The 14,715-nt window shown below is 43.1% G+C and overlaps 1 protein-coding gene across 1 annotated transcript; it reads left to right on the top strand.

Annotated features, from left to right (window-relative positions):
- The first annotated feature begins 289 nt into the window (after nucleotides 1-289).
- LOC108926222 (V-set and transmembrane domain-containing protein 2B-like) lies at nucleotides 290-13,404 on the top strand. Its single transcript, XM_018738812.2, has 5 exons — nucleotides 290-935; nucleotides 1,824-2,011; nucleotides 2,546-2,575; nucleotides 2,998-3,403; nucleotides 12,727-13,404. The coding sequence occupies exons 1-5, from the start codon at nucleotides 863-865 to the stop codon at nucleotides 12,813-12,815; spliced, it is 786 nt and encodes a 261-aa protein (XP_018594328.2). The 5' UTR covers nucleotides 290-862; the 3' UTR covers nucleotides 12,816-13,404.
- Nucleotides 13,405-14,715: the final 1,311 nt, after the last annotated feature.

The following is a 14,715-nucleotide window of genomic DNA, read 5'->3' as shown; positions in this document are numbered from 1 at the left end:
CGTAGCCTATATAGCAATTGTCCTAAGTTACATACTGTTTATTTATTTGTTTGTTTGTTTGTTTGATTGGTTGCTTTTGCGATGGCTTTGAGGTTGGCCGTCACTTGTTAAAGGGTTTCCTCGCCGGCTGACCGAACACCCGAAAAACAGGATGCGCGGCTTCCACTTCCCTCTGGAGCGGCACGCGCACATGCACACGCGCGCACGCGCTCGCGGACACGCGCAAAGTGAGCCCCGCGTGCCTGAAACGCCAACTCTCGAGCAGCTCTTAGTGCAATGCGTGCAGATACGGAGCAGACACGTCCTCTCACAGCGGCGCGGAGCGTTTCCTGATCCCCCGGGCTCCGTCGGACGGGGGGGGGGAGGGAATATCGGCTTCGTCGCGGGATCCTCAGCGGGGAGCTTCGGGGATGGGTGGTGGAGCGGAGCCCGCGGAAACGCGCCTTTCTCCGGACACCAGAATGCGCATCTTTCGCACAGAGGGGAAGAAGAAGTTCTCTTGTAGCTTGAAGGAAACCGGGAAAGGAATCTCGCGCTGAAGGGAATAATAATAATAATAATAATAACAACAACAGTTATTGCAGTGCAGAGAAGAAGCCGACAACTGACGCATCTGTGCGCGTTTTGCGCTGGAAACCTCTGGATATTACTTATTCTGGTCCTGAGGGGAGTATTTCACTGCGATCGCGCGGAGTATCGCGCGCACCTGGGAAAATAGCCCTGAAAACATATCACTTCTAATACAAACACAGCGAAACGCCAAAGCAAATGAGACTGCCCTTTGCCCATAGAGGAAATGTCCATGTCAGGGCTCGAATGAACACAATTACTTGTTTTTTCATCTAAACACCGCATTTATGAGATGGGAAAACAGAGATTTCACGGCGTGATTTGTTATCTCATGATAAATGCGCCGCTACTGTTGTACGTGAATGGTAAGTATACGTCACCATATATATATATATGAACTATGAGTTTTCTTTGCTTCCATAGACTGACAACGGGAAGGATATAAATCCCTTCTTTCCGCAAGATGTTTTAAGGAATTTGGAGCTTTACGAGCTTTTTAGGCAAACAGCTGCATTTTTTCTACTCGTAGTCAAGTATTTTTGTGCGCCACTGCTTTTGCAACAGTTTGTTTCTCGTGTGAGTAACTAGATGTGATGTATAAATTAAATGGCAGACGCTGACCAGCACCTCCTCACCTAAAAGCGTAGAGCTCGGCTGTGACAGCAAATGTAAAGTATATGTACTAATACTGCGATCATCATGTGTCAACCGCATAGAAACATAACCTTCAGCAACATTATATGACTGACAGCCATACATGTACATTGTGACATGCACATTACGTATTTATATGCCATCAGTGTGGAAAATGTTATATATAGTATATATATGGAGTATATATCTATGTCTTACAATTTCAATGCACTGCGACTCTTACAGGTTCCATAAAATCCCGACGCACTAAATGCACACATAATGATATGCGCCCTGACTGCCAAAACACGCCTAGATTATACGATTAAGGTCCTGTGTGTATAGAGCTTTATACAACAACTTATGGATGCGTTTTCATAAAGGTCAGGATTGTGTATAGATCCGAAGCTAAAGGCTACGCTAGAGTTTTCCGCCTTATGCTATCAGATGTTTCAGTATGTTCAGATATTTATTGCTCTCTGTGCAAATGATGCTGATGTGCAAGTAAGGTCCGTTTGAAGGGTGTCAGTTTATAACCCCTTGATTACCACTGCTTGCGTTAAATTATATGATGACCCCCCCCCCCCCCCGCCACCCATCACCACCACCCCTCCCGTTAGCGGCATTTACTGAAGTGCCGAAAGATGTGAGTGTCTCTGAGGGGGAGGACATTGAGATGCCGTGCGCCTTCCGGGCCGTGGGAGCTGGGCCGTTGTCCCTGGAGATCCAGTGGTGGTACCTGAAGGAGCCCAGCGCGAGGGACCTGGCGCACGAGCTACACGTGATCGCACCGGCCAGCAGAGTGAAGGTAAAAAAATAAAAAAAAAAAAGAAACAATAAGGTTGCTTTCCTCTGCCTGTCAGTTAGATGAGCAAAGGCATGAGCAAAACACCAGTAGCTGCCTTAGCAGCTGCGGCACCCAGTCCTTCCATGAAGCGCGTATGGGGGGGGAGAATATATAAAACATAGCAGACACGCATTCGGTGTGTGTGGGCGGACAGTGCCACGGGGTTACTACACTCAACTTGTCAAAAACTGTTTATTTGCCATGATATTGCATTCCCTTTTTTTCATCCCAGCAATAGTTTTGGTGTTTGCAAAGAACAACCCCTGCCGCCCCCAACCACACACACACACACACACACACACACACACACCACACGCGCGCGCGCGCGCTCATTATCATAGCTGGTCATGAATGCATAATTGACATTCTTTTGACTGTTGCTGTCCATGGTACCAAGTAGTTGTGCAACGGAATTGCCTGCGTCGTAATGTGTGTCCTCAAGTGTATTATCCCTACGTATGTCTCTTAGTAATATGTGATGCATTTTGGTTCTAGATCGCTCCCAGGGACGCTATAAAAATAAGTGTGAGTATTTTTTTCTTGTTTATGCAGTTATTTGAAGAAGTTCCTCATGTCACAACAGCAATAATAATTATTATTCTTATTATTATAAAAACAATAATACATATATATATATATATATATTACAAAACTGTATGTTTAGAACTGGAATCTTTATCTGCGTTCTTCGTTTAACTACTTATATATTATAACTTCACCTGGCGTGCACTCAGATGTGGAAAAAAAAGAAAATATTTTTCACCAGGATGGTTTTTCTTCCTGTAAATGTCAAATGTGCAGCTTTCATTACGCACATGAAACAAGATGGGGGGGGGGGCGAAATGTTGACATGAGCGCTCCCACTTATTTATTTATTTCTTTATTTATTTACTTACTTATTTATTTTTTCTAAAGAAAGCACTCCGCGTCTTTCCCGTTTTCTGCAGACCGTTCGCGTGCAGGGCAACGCCATCTCGCATCGGCTTCGCCTGTCGCACGTGCGCGCGCTGGACGAGGGCGTGTACGAGTGCCGCGTGCTGGGCAACGGCGCCGACGAGACTCAGGAACACAGGGCGCGGGCCGCGCTGCGCGTGACCCCGCGCGACGGCATGCTGGCCGAGGAAGCCGTTTCTCACATCCAGAACAGGTGGCCCCTGAGGAACGCCAACAGCGCCCCCGGCGGCCGGAGCACCTCGGGACCCGCGCAGGGGAAAGCCCGAGCGCCGCAGCAGCCGGCCGGAGCGGAGCCCCTCTCAGTCACCTCGACGGCGGCGGCGGCGGCCTCTGCGGAGAAATCGTCGACCTCACCGCGTCCTGGCAGCGCGGCCATCCTCCGGCAGCAACACGCGACGGGTGAGTGAAAGAGCCACAGCGACACCTCGAGGTGTTGCAAGGAACAGGCTCCTAATGGCAACGCGTGTGTGCCTCGCTGTGCCTTTCTGCATAGCTGTGACTAATAATACACACACACACACATTTTCAGAACCGCTTGTCCCATACGGGGTCACGGGGAACCGGAGCCTACCCGGCAACACAGGGCGTAAGGCCGGAGGGGAAGGGGACACACCCAGGACGGGATGCCAGTCCGTCGCAAGGCACCCCAAGCGGGACTCGAACCCCAGACCCACCGGAGAGCAGGACTGTGGTCCAACCCACTGCGCCACCGCACCCCTTTGACTAATAATAATAATAATAATAATAATAATAATAATAATAATAATAATAATAATAATAATAATAATAATGGTTATTGTTATATAAAAAGCCTCTCACCTCAGTGACAAAATTAAAGAACAAGCTCAGGTGCAATTATTAAAAAAAATATAGAAAAGGGATGAGATAGCACTCTCAAACATTTTTATTATTGTAATTAATAGTACACACACACACACATTTTCAGAACCGCTTGTCAAGCAATTGCATTTATTTTAAATTATAGTTGTAATGATCCATTGCTTATTTGAAGTGGAGCTTATATTCGAGTCCATTTATTCAGCTGGCTGTTACTGGATGATTATTTGAGAATTTATGTCTTCCATTATTTGTTGTACAACAGCAGGATCCTTCTGTGACTTCTTGACTGTCAAACTTAGTGTCTTTAGGCTTTTTTCTCTGGGCAAAAAATGTGTTGATAACCGCCATGTTAGGTGAAATGAAATTACAAATTACTGTATTTCTTCATTTGAGAATATTTATTGCCCCCCCAAGTTTAATACATATAGATAAACACACACACACACACATACACAAGCACACTTTCCTTGAAAAGATCAGCTTAATAGGGCAATGTATATCCAGTTTTGTCTGGTATCTGCCGCACACCCATCACCTGTGAAAGCATGAACATATTTCTCTGCAGTGTTGGCAGCGGGTGAGGACTCAGTCTGATTGGATGCCTGCATTAATGCCTCCTCCACACGCTTTACAAAGAGGATGAGAATATTCTGTTTTGCTCGTAAGAAGAGCCAGTGATTAGTCAAGGAGGCCTTTTCTCTAGGATAAGAGCTGCAGCACTGTGGACACAACACTCGAGAATTGCAGTGGCCATGTAAGGTCCCGCTGAACAGCCACTGCTGCCTTGTTTCTCATCAAATGAGCTCCACTGAAGCTCGCAGGTTTGGGCTTGCCGAATAACCCTGTTGTATGCTCACCAGTGAGGCTTTTCATGCACTACCAGATGTGTGTTTGCTACTTTCGTGTCAGCAACAGAACCGTGCATGGAGTTGCGGAATGTACTAGAATGTCGTCGGTGCCACCGAGCCAAACCTGACCCATAAGGACCACTCGTGTGGTTCTTAGGGCAAGGGTGGAATGAAAGTGGGCTGCCAGGTCCTTCATCCGCATGGCAAGGGAGGCACACACAGGGGGAGAACCAGGGAATCGCCGCACACCCAAAGTAGGACTTGAACCCTAGACCCGCCACACAGCGAGGCACCAGGCAACCCCCCCCCCCCCCCCCCCCCCATAGACTAGCTAGATAGATTAAAATTAATTTCTTTGATGGCAACAAAATAACATTAAACCTGCCATTTCTTCCTGTTGCGTGGTCCTAATTTGTATCTAGAGACGTGCTGAATTTCGAGAAATTGGATGATGCCATTCCACTGCACAGACTAACGTCTCAGATTCCATTATTCCTTATGGGGAGAAAAATCCTGTAAGTCCATTCCAAGTTCACCTAAAATCACAATAAACCATCCCTAATATCACTTGTGTAACACAATAGTATTATGTAAACAACAATTAGTAATAATATTGTATATCTAACATTTATGAAAAATACACACACACACACACACACACACACACACATTTTCAGAACCGCTTGTCCCATACGGGGTCACGGGGAACCGGAGCCTACCCGGTAACACAGGGCATAAGGCCGGAGGGGGAGGGGACACACCCAGGACGGGACGCCAGTCCGTCGCAAGGCACCCCAAGCGGGACTCGAACCCCAGACCCACCGGACAGCAGGACCGTGGTCCAACCCACTGCGCCACCGCACCCCCTATGAAAAGTACAATTTTATAAAATAAATTTACTGTGATGGTGTGTATGGAGGAACATAAGGTACCATTTCATTAAAAAAAAAAATAAAAATGCTTAACTAGAAATTTAAAGCACAGTGGTACAAAACTGAGAGCACAAACGCATGTGAGCATGCGAGCAAGGCCATAGCAAGGCTACACGCAGTGCATGTGACGGCCTCTCTCACACAGGAGCAATTCTAAATTGGGGTGTCAGGTTATCGCAGCGGATTGGATGTTGCCAGCCTAGGCTCCATGTTGCAAAATGATTAAATGAAAATCTGCACCAATTAATGATAAGTAACTAATAACTGCGGACCAGATAAGTGATGACTGTCTCTGGATGTCAAAAGACTGAACAGTAGATAGATAGATAGATAGATAGATAGATAGATAGATAGATAGATAGATAGTACACTCATCCTGAGGGTAAGTGCACGGTTATATTGAATTGCATTGATTCTTTGTACTATCCTACATTATGGTGTGGATACCTTTCTGCTCCTGCTACAGGAACAAGCATCCAACTGTTGTCAAAATTGAACACAAAGTCTCACTCCGCATCTTTTTATTTTCTTTCGAATTTAGTGACCTAGTCTTTTTTAGGATGTTGCACGGCCGTTATTGGTTTGCAACCATCGGATTCAGGAAGCCAAGTCTCCTTGGTGCTCCTCTGGCCGCCTTCCTGCTGTCGCTTTATTACCTAGGAGTATTGGAGCAGCAGGATTCATTGTGTGGTCAAACTTCCTGTGGTGTAACTTGTGTCCATGATTTGGAAGGTGAAACCGCTGCAACAGGCACACAGTGAGCTAGATTTTGCAGTGCACTTGGACTAAATAGAATGTTTTCCAGCCTATTGTTGTGATCTCTTGTGACATTGGGCTTTATTATTTATTCATTTGGCTACCACCTTTTTTCTAAAGCGAACTAAAATGTATAGTTTGCACACCATTACAGTGATTTACCCATCGATACGGCTGTGTAATTTTTACTCTTTCAGTTTAAGATAGGGACCTTGCTCAAACTACAGCTGGAACAGGGATTTGAATGTGGTACCTCCTACGGGACAGACCGCTATGCCGCCTCCTTTCAGACTACATCAGTGCTGATTTATGATTCATCACAGTTGTTATTAATTTTTAATTTAATTTTACACCATACACACGCACAGAAGTTGTTATTGTTGTCTAAGGTGCATTTGGTGTATATAGTAAAAGTAATGAACTTCTCTCCTCAATCACAGAAAACATGGAATTATATTCCAGGAGACCAAGGTAACATAACACGTTTTATGTTCCATCTAGGAGATATACTGCCTTACCAGCAATGACTTTTAAGTTCTGAATATGGCTATATTGTCTACTAGAGTTTAGGAAGAGACCTTTATGTTCATCACGTTTAAGAATTTTGCAGACTGCCCTTTTCAGTAGTTTCCCAAGGGGTAAAACAACTCCGTACGACGCATGAATATTCCATTATACACAATGCCATTTGGCCGTAATTCGAACAGTTAATTTGAGAAGGAATTGCCGCATGCAGTTCATAGATAAGCCCTGGTCCTTCACAGGCCAATGGAGGTTTATTTCTTCTTTACTGATTAACGGAACAACATTGGGTCACAGCAACACAGAAGAAGTTTACTGCGAAATTTCAAATTCATCCTAACACATAAAAGGGGCAGGATGTTGCAATATTTCAAAGGCTCTGTCAATATTTTGATATTTCATGTAGCGCTCTCTAAGTGGCTCCAAAGAACTGGTTAGAAATTCCAAAATTTGAATGAGTTATAATGCAGATCAAATGTTAATTCTTCTTCTAGAAAATTAAACACTATCGTCATCCACAAAGTGTATTTACAAGGGAACACCAAGTATAGACTAACAAGCCTATTCCGGAATCACTGGGTGTATGCCTAACGGAGGATACGCCCTGAATGTGGCACCAGTGCATCGTAGGTAAGCCACACACACACACACACACACACACACACACACATACACACACACACACACACACACACACACACACACACACACTCATCGATTCACAAACAAAGAGCAATTTAGTCACTATCATGATTGAACTGATTCTTTAAATCAAAGTCAACAGCCAGTTGCTGAAAAGCAGGGGCGCACATCAAGATACCCAGGACAAAACCATTCTTTTCAGCGTGAATGCAAATGAATCAGATCATAACCCAGTTCTGGGGGAAAAATAAAGGTGTTCAAATGGCAGGAAAGGACATTCTCCTGGAATCAGAGGGGTTCACAAGAGCGTGTGGTATGATAATACCCTCACACCCCCAGTCACGGGCACCTGTCCGTGTGCTTCGGCAAAAAGAGACACTACTCCTCCCCTCCAACCCTGAACCTCAACAGTGGCACATCCCCCACGCTTGTGCCTTTGCCAAGGCGCTCGACGGAACAAGTGACAGAGGCTGCGATTGCGTGAGGAGAATACTGGCGCTCCGGATGCCAACTCCTCCGAGCAAGGCCTTTGACAGAGGAGGGGAGCAGAGGGAATCGGGGTGGGGGATGACTCATCAGAGAACAGTATTTACTTGAGTGCACCGAGGAGGCACAGTCGATCTCATGAAAGAGCAAACGGGTCGTGAAAAAGTGGCTGTGGGCCCTAAGAACCCCCGCCAGTTTACCGCTTTACACTAACGTGGGCTAATCGGGGAGCACCACGCATCCCTGACTGCGGCGGCTGGGACTCTGACTGAAGTATTTGACAATACCTTTGCCTTTCTTTGCTTTTTGTCTGTGGCTTTGTTTTCATTTTTCTTTTGCCGCGCTTCCTGACGTAAGAAAACGCGTTTTCCTCCTCTTTTTAGATTGTCGAACAAAGCCGGCCTACGGTCGGAAGAGTACGCCTTTGTTAGCTCAATAGCCCCCAAAAACGAGCGGCTTGTCTTTCATTGGGTTTCTCTCTGCCCTTGTTCTTGCATTTTATCTATTCCTTGAGTCACTCCTCAGCACCAACTGTTCCATGGCTTTATTCTCCAGCTTTTGTCTCTTTCCAAAATCAGATTTGTTCTAAAGTATTGTCTTGCCACAGACACAGTGTATTGTTCTTGAATCCTTTTCTGCCCCTCGCTCCAACCCTCTCCCAACTGCTCACGCCTCTTCCATCCACCCAAGTCAGTTTCCCTTTTAACATCCATCACCCGATTACACTGAAATCCTCCGGTTGACAATGAGCTTAAACCTTCAAAGCGCATGTCACTTTTGCCAACTATATAAGAAAGTGTGTAAGAAAGTTACAGAGAGGATCAGATATTAGCATCTACTATGATACCCATCTTGTGTACCTAGCTTTCTGCTGTTCTCTGATAAAAGAATGGCTATGAAATTCAGATCTGCGGACGGTATTTTGTCTTGGCCTTGTTTCTGTAACATCATCTCTTCTTTTCTCAAGAAACTGTTTTTTACATTCACAAGAACATTTCCGTTGTGAAAGGATCCCTTAATATGTGTGGCATAGAGTGAAACACCTGTTTGATCCAAAGGTGTCCTTTCTGAAAAGACACGACTAAGCTCACAGATTATTGCCTCTAAATAACCTTCAGTAAATGGACTTTCTGTTTCATATGGCTTTCTAAACTCTCTTAGAAGACATGGCTTATTACAGGGGAGTTTGTCGTGGAGAATGTGGGGACTGCTGTAGTGTTGTACCTAAGGTACTGACTTTAGTGAACAGGATTTTTTTAGTATACACTCAGTTTCTGAGATACACCCATTTAGGTTTTTGAGAATTCAGATTTATCAGTAGTTTCATTTCACACCCCTAATTGGTCTTTCTGCATATTTACAAGAACTGAATTTGGGTTTTGCGTGCCTCCTGACACCGGAGTGACATGGAACCTGAGCCAAAATGTGAGCTTCTTCTCAGTTTTAGTTTGGCTTGTGTTAACTTCCCAACCTCCATCAGCCCTCTATTGGCTGGTTTCGTCTGTTATAATCTGATTTGATCATGTTCAGTGAGTGTGAATTCATTTGCATTGTTTTCATTAATTTGTTTTGTCTTTGCTGTTTTTTTTTTTTTTTTGTTGCATAAAAAAGTTAAATGATGCATACATCTTCAGGACTATAAGTATATATGTTTTTTAAGTGTACATATCAACTATGAAGGAGTGCAGGCAAGCAGACAGAGTTTTATAGAGTTATTAATGAAAGGAAACTGCATTTTTTGTTGTTTGATAATTAGTGTTAACTGTGTCAGTTTTAATAGGATTTGGATGTATTTATATTTGTTCATTTAGCTAATGCTTTTCTCCAAAGTGACTTACAACGTTAAGGTTATAATTACTTACCCATTTATACAGCTGGGTAATTTTACTAGAGTAATTATCTTATTCAAGAGTACTTCAACCAGAGGGGGAATTGAACCTATGACTTCTGCAGCCAAAGGCAGTAGCACTAACCATTACGCTCCCAGCTATCCTCCTTGGCTGTTATAAATGTGCCAGTTTTGGGGTTCAGGAACACATAAAATTTTTGTCCTTGAAAGTAACGGTAATTACGTCTTCGATTTAGGACAGTTCACTTCATGAAGGGTTTTTCAGGAAAGAAGTGGAATGGGAAAACTGTATTTAGTATTTGGGACTCACTTCTTAGATTAACTAGACAAGACAAAAAAATCCATTAACATGACAAAAAAGGCTAAAACCATTGCACAGATTTTGCTTCAGTCGCAGACATTGAGCTCAATAATTGTTGCCTGCGTGAAGGAACATTTACTGTCTGTTCAGCAGTTCTCTGACTCTCCCATTGTTGTTCAAGTACCACATGAAAACGGATACGTATAGTTCACAAGTGTGGAGTAAACATGCAAAGTTGCCAGTAATGAACAGTTCAATTCCAAGGCCTATAGGGTGATCATATAATGCTTGATCATCTGCTGAGCAGATTTTAATGAGCAAACACTAAGACCAGCTATTGCCACATGTCGGTAGTTCAGTGCTAGATTTAATACCATTACGTTGCTACATTGCAATCACACACACTTAAATTAGCCACACATTTGCTTATGAATTTATTTACTTTCTATAAGTTCTGTGCTTCCATACGGTCAAAGAGAGACACGTGTGAAACAGCAATTCATCTAACAGGACAATGAGAAATGTGAATGTAAAGAGCTCAACTAGGGGGCAAGAAAATATGAAAAATGGCCTTTGGGGGCTCTTGTATAAATATTTAAAGGGTTCCATAGCTGTGGCTGCCAGCAGAAATGATGGTATCTGCTTGGGGAAGTGGAAGATTGAGAGAGTCACTGCAGCTTGGTGACAGACAGGGACCATCAGCTCCGACTGTCTCGGGGCCCTCAAATAAACACCTGTCATCTCAGTCTGGGCAGAGAGCTCCGTGACTTAGCCTTCATGTCAAGGAGACGTCCCTGCCAGTGTGAAATAGCACCTATTCCTGCTCGCTAAAAGGTTAGCAATGAAGAGCGGAGTGGGAAGGGATGAAAAGTCTATGTGTTCACTGCGGTCTTGTCCTCTCCTAACAAACATTTACATTTATTCATTTAGCAGATGCTTTTCTCCAAAGCGACGTACATCTCAGAGAACAATACAAAGCATACATTGCATCAACAGGAGGAGAGATTTGGATGCAGACACGTCATTGTACAGTACAGTCTATTTGTCACAATCCATCATATGAAGCAGTGTACATCACATGAGTAGATGCATAAAGGTTTATCAATGATTCAACAATTTCAACTCACAAAATAATCAAACGTAAACATTTATATGTTCATCGTGCGCTTAAGAGATCAGAGTAGAAGCGAGTCCGAAAGAGGTGAATTTCGAGAGCCTTCTTAAATGTAGAAAAATAGGAAAACAAAATCATATGCAATAAAATAGGAATCATATCGTAAGATAAATACATACGAATATTCTGTAGAGAGGGGGCGCGGTGGTGCAGTGGGTTGGACCACAGTCCTGCTCTCTGGTGGGTCTGGGGTTCGAGTCCCGCTTGGGGTGCCTTGCGATGGACTGGCGTCCCGTCCTGGGTGTGTCCCCCTCCCCCTCCGGCCTTACGCCCTGTGTTGCCGGGTAGGCTCCGGTTCCCCTGCGACCCTGTATGGGACAAGCGGTTCTGAAAATGTGTGTGTGTGTATTCTGTAGAGATGTATGTGTGAATAATTTGATGTTTGATATTTAGTTTAGGAAACCTATACACACACACACACATACACACACACACAGAGATATATGAAAAATTAAACTGACAATTTTCCCCCATGCAACTTCTTCGTGTGTTGTTTAGTTAAGTTGTCGTTACAAAACACACACACACACACACACACACACTTTCAGAACCGCTTGTCCCATACGGGGTCACGGGGAACCGGAGCCTACCCGGTAACACAGGGCGTAAGGCCGAAAGGGGAGGGGGACACACCCAGGACGGGACGCCAGTCCGCCACAAGGCACCCCAAGCGGGACTCGAACCCCAGACCCACCGGAGAGCAGGACTGTGGTCCAACCCACTGCGCCACCGCACCCCCCCGTTACAAAACACTGTTCATAAAATTGTTCAACCGATGTTGTGGAAATACAGGTGTGAACAATGTGTCATACCAGTAAAGCACAATAAATTGAAAACTGAAAATTGAAAAGGTAAGATGTTTACATTGGTTCACACATTGATGCAGCTGTGTTGTTTTACTGATTTCGGGATCTTGCTTTCGGTTGCTACAGCAAAGCAGTAAGAGTCAAACCCGGGACCTTTTGACTGCCAAGGCGACTGGAAAAACCACTGAGTGACCAAATGCATAAATGAATACATGTGAAAATTCAGGTGGATTTAACAAATTCTTAAACCTGTATAAAACTGAAATGTATCATTTTCACACCAAAAAAAAAAAAAAACAGGGACTGATAGGCAAAAATCTCAAAAAATCCCCACTTTCTCTTTTCAGCTGTTCCTTGATGTTTTTGTTCTCTTTTCTTGCTGCTCCTCTCACTTTAGCACTGTTACTGTGCTTTATGTGTCATTCTTTTGAAAGGAAAGCGATCAGAACTTGCAAATTCTCATCTGTTACACAGTTGTAGCAAATATGCCATGAAAATCCAGAAGAAGATGATGTCAAAAATGTGTTTTTATTTGTTAATTTGCGTCCTGCTCTCTTTCCAAACAGCTTCTGGAGCCATCACCACCTCTGAGCATCTCCTGTACATTTCCCTGCCGATTCTGCATAAACTCCTCTCCTTTCTGGGTGCCTACTGAAGGACTGCAAGCCAGAAACAGCCAGGAACATTTTCCGTTGCTGTTCCAGCCAACAAAAACAGGAGAAGAACACACACATGTATGGCAGAGCAATGGCGCTGCTAAAAGGAAACGGACTTTTGGGGATAATAAACTTCTATCTTCTACCTGGGACACATGAAGGACACGTCTGAAATTTGGATACAAAGTGGATTGTATGAGAAGCATGATATCAAAAAATAAGGAATCTATGTGAATACAAGCTTCGTTCGCTCTTGCATTATACAACCAACGTCCACAGAAGTGATGCATCAAATTTTCAAATTCTAGTGTCTGCCCTGCTGCATGCATGGCAGCGATTTCTCATTTCATTTTTCATTTTTTTCCTTTTCCCCCTTTTTTCTTCCGTCTTTGCTGCACGAACAGTATGATATTTTTCTGCATCCCACATGCTTTCAAAGATGCGTCTGTCAGAGAGAAACTCCTTGTCCATCTACGTGTACCATTTCGTGTTACATGTATTCATAATGTCTACAAATAAGGCCGTATATATTTTAATCAAAGGCACACCTTGCTGTAGTCGTTGTACGTCACCCTCAATAATGTTTATTTTTTATGAATAATATGGTGATTGAGGTAAGACATTCATTTATAAAAAATATTGGTATGTTGCCAACAGCAGCTGAAAAAATGGTTGTTTTCTTTTTAATAAAATTTTGCCCAAGAATGATATTAATGTATGATTAGCCCTCTATGATTTTTGCACATTTTAATGAATTCTGAGCAATATTTTCCACCTTTGTTATTTTGCTCAATAATTTTTGCTTTATGGTAAAGTAGCTTTCATATTCTAAGTGTTGTCAGCTGGTCACATTTGTATCTGCAGCTGCCAGTCCAACGGGGAGCATCAGTGATGCACTACTCGAGTTTCGAGTAATAACAGTGTAATCCATAAGAATATGGTACAGCAGAAAAATATTGCCCTCTTCATCATTTACCAACACATACCAGTGCTTGTAAGGACACAACCAAGCAGGTTAGTAAATATGTAAATAAAAAAAATTGGCACTGTAAATTCCCTTTCAGTGCAGTATGCATATATGCAATACACTCATTTTCTGTCCTTAAAGATGCTGTTAGAGATTATAACATTTACACTGTTTTCAAATTGAACTGACAATTGCTTTCAATATTTTACAGGTCTTTTCATACCTCACCCACCTTAGAGTGTCTGTCTGTATGAAAAACAGATTGTCACTCGTAGCTGACTGGATGCTCTCCGCTCTCACAGTCTTACTCCGTAACTTGCTACATCAAAAGTAAAATCTGTTAACACAACAGTAATCCCTGAGTTGTTTTGTTCCATGCAATCTAAAGTTCTGTTGTCAAGACAGAGGTCAGAGAATATATATTATTCATTAATTATTTTTATCACTCTGTATTTTGCACCTTCGTCAAAGTCAATTTACAGAGTTGGGTTTGTGCAACAAGCTTCTTTCAGTGATTTACTCACATATACAGCTGGATGGTTTTTTTACTCTATGAATGGGTAAGTATCTCGATCAAGGGTACTACAGCAGAAACAGGAATTTGAACCCAGGACCTTCATAATGCAAAGTAACACCACTATGTACTGCACTATGTACCCCTGGTATATATATATATATATATGCACACATACAGACAAAAACACACTGAATTTACATACACATTACTGTAAATCACACATTTGATACTGATATCAGTATTTACAAACATTATGTACATTTTGCATTGTTTTAAAGAACGAATTAGGTTAGGCATTCCTCTGTCTGCTGATTTAAGTAAATTCCAATATTATTGGATTAACAATGATATTCATCAGCAAATTCAAGAAGGATACACACTGTTTTCACCAGTTTTAATTTAATACAATAGCACA

The sequence above is a fragment of the Scleropages formosus genome, chromosome 7 (assembly GCF_900964775.1).
Source record: "Scleropages formosus chromosome 7, fSclFor1.1, whole genome shotgun sequence".
Classification (NCBI taxonomy): Eukaryota; Metazoa; Chordata; class Actinopteri; order Osteoglossiformes; family Osteoglossidae; genus Scleropages; species Scleropages formosus.
Note: the sequence above shows the minus strand (reverse complement) of the source record. Positions and strands in the feature narration are given on the sequence as shown.

Bases quoted from the DNA above. Each gene is read 5' to 3' on its own strand.
- LOC108926222 (XM_018738812.2), top strand. From the start codon at position 863: ATGGGAAAACAGAGATTTCACGGCGTGATTTGTTATCTCATGATAAAT. The intron at 936-1,823 runs GTAAGTATACGT...CCCTCCCGTTAG, and splicing joins GCTACTGTTGTACGTGAATG to CGGCATTTACTGAAGTGCCG. The intron at 3,404-12,726 runs GTGAGTGAAAGA...CTTTCCAAACAG, and splicing joins CCGGCAGCAACACGCGACGG to CTTCTGGAGCCATCACCACC.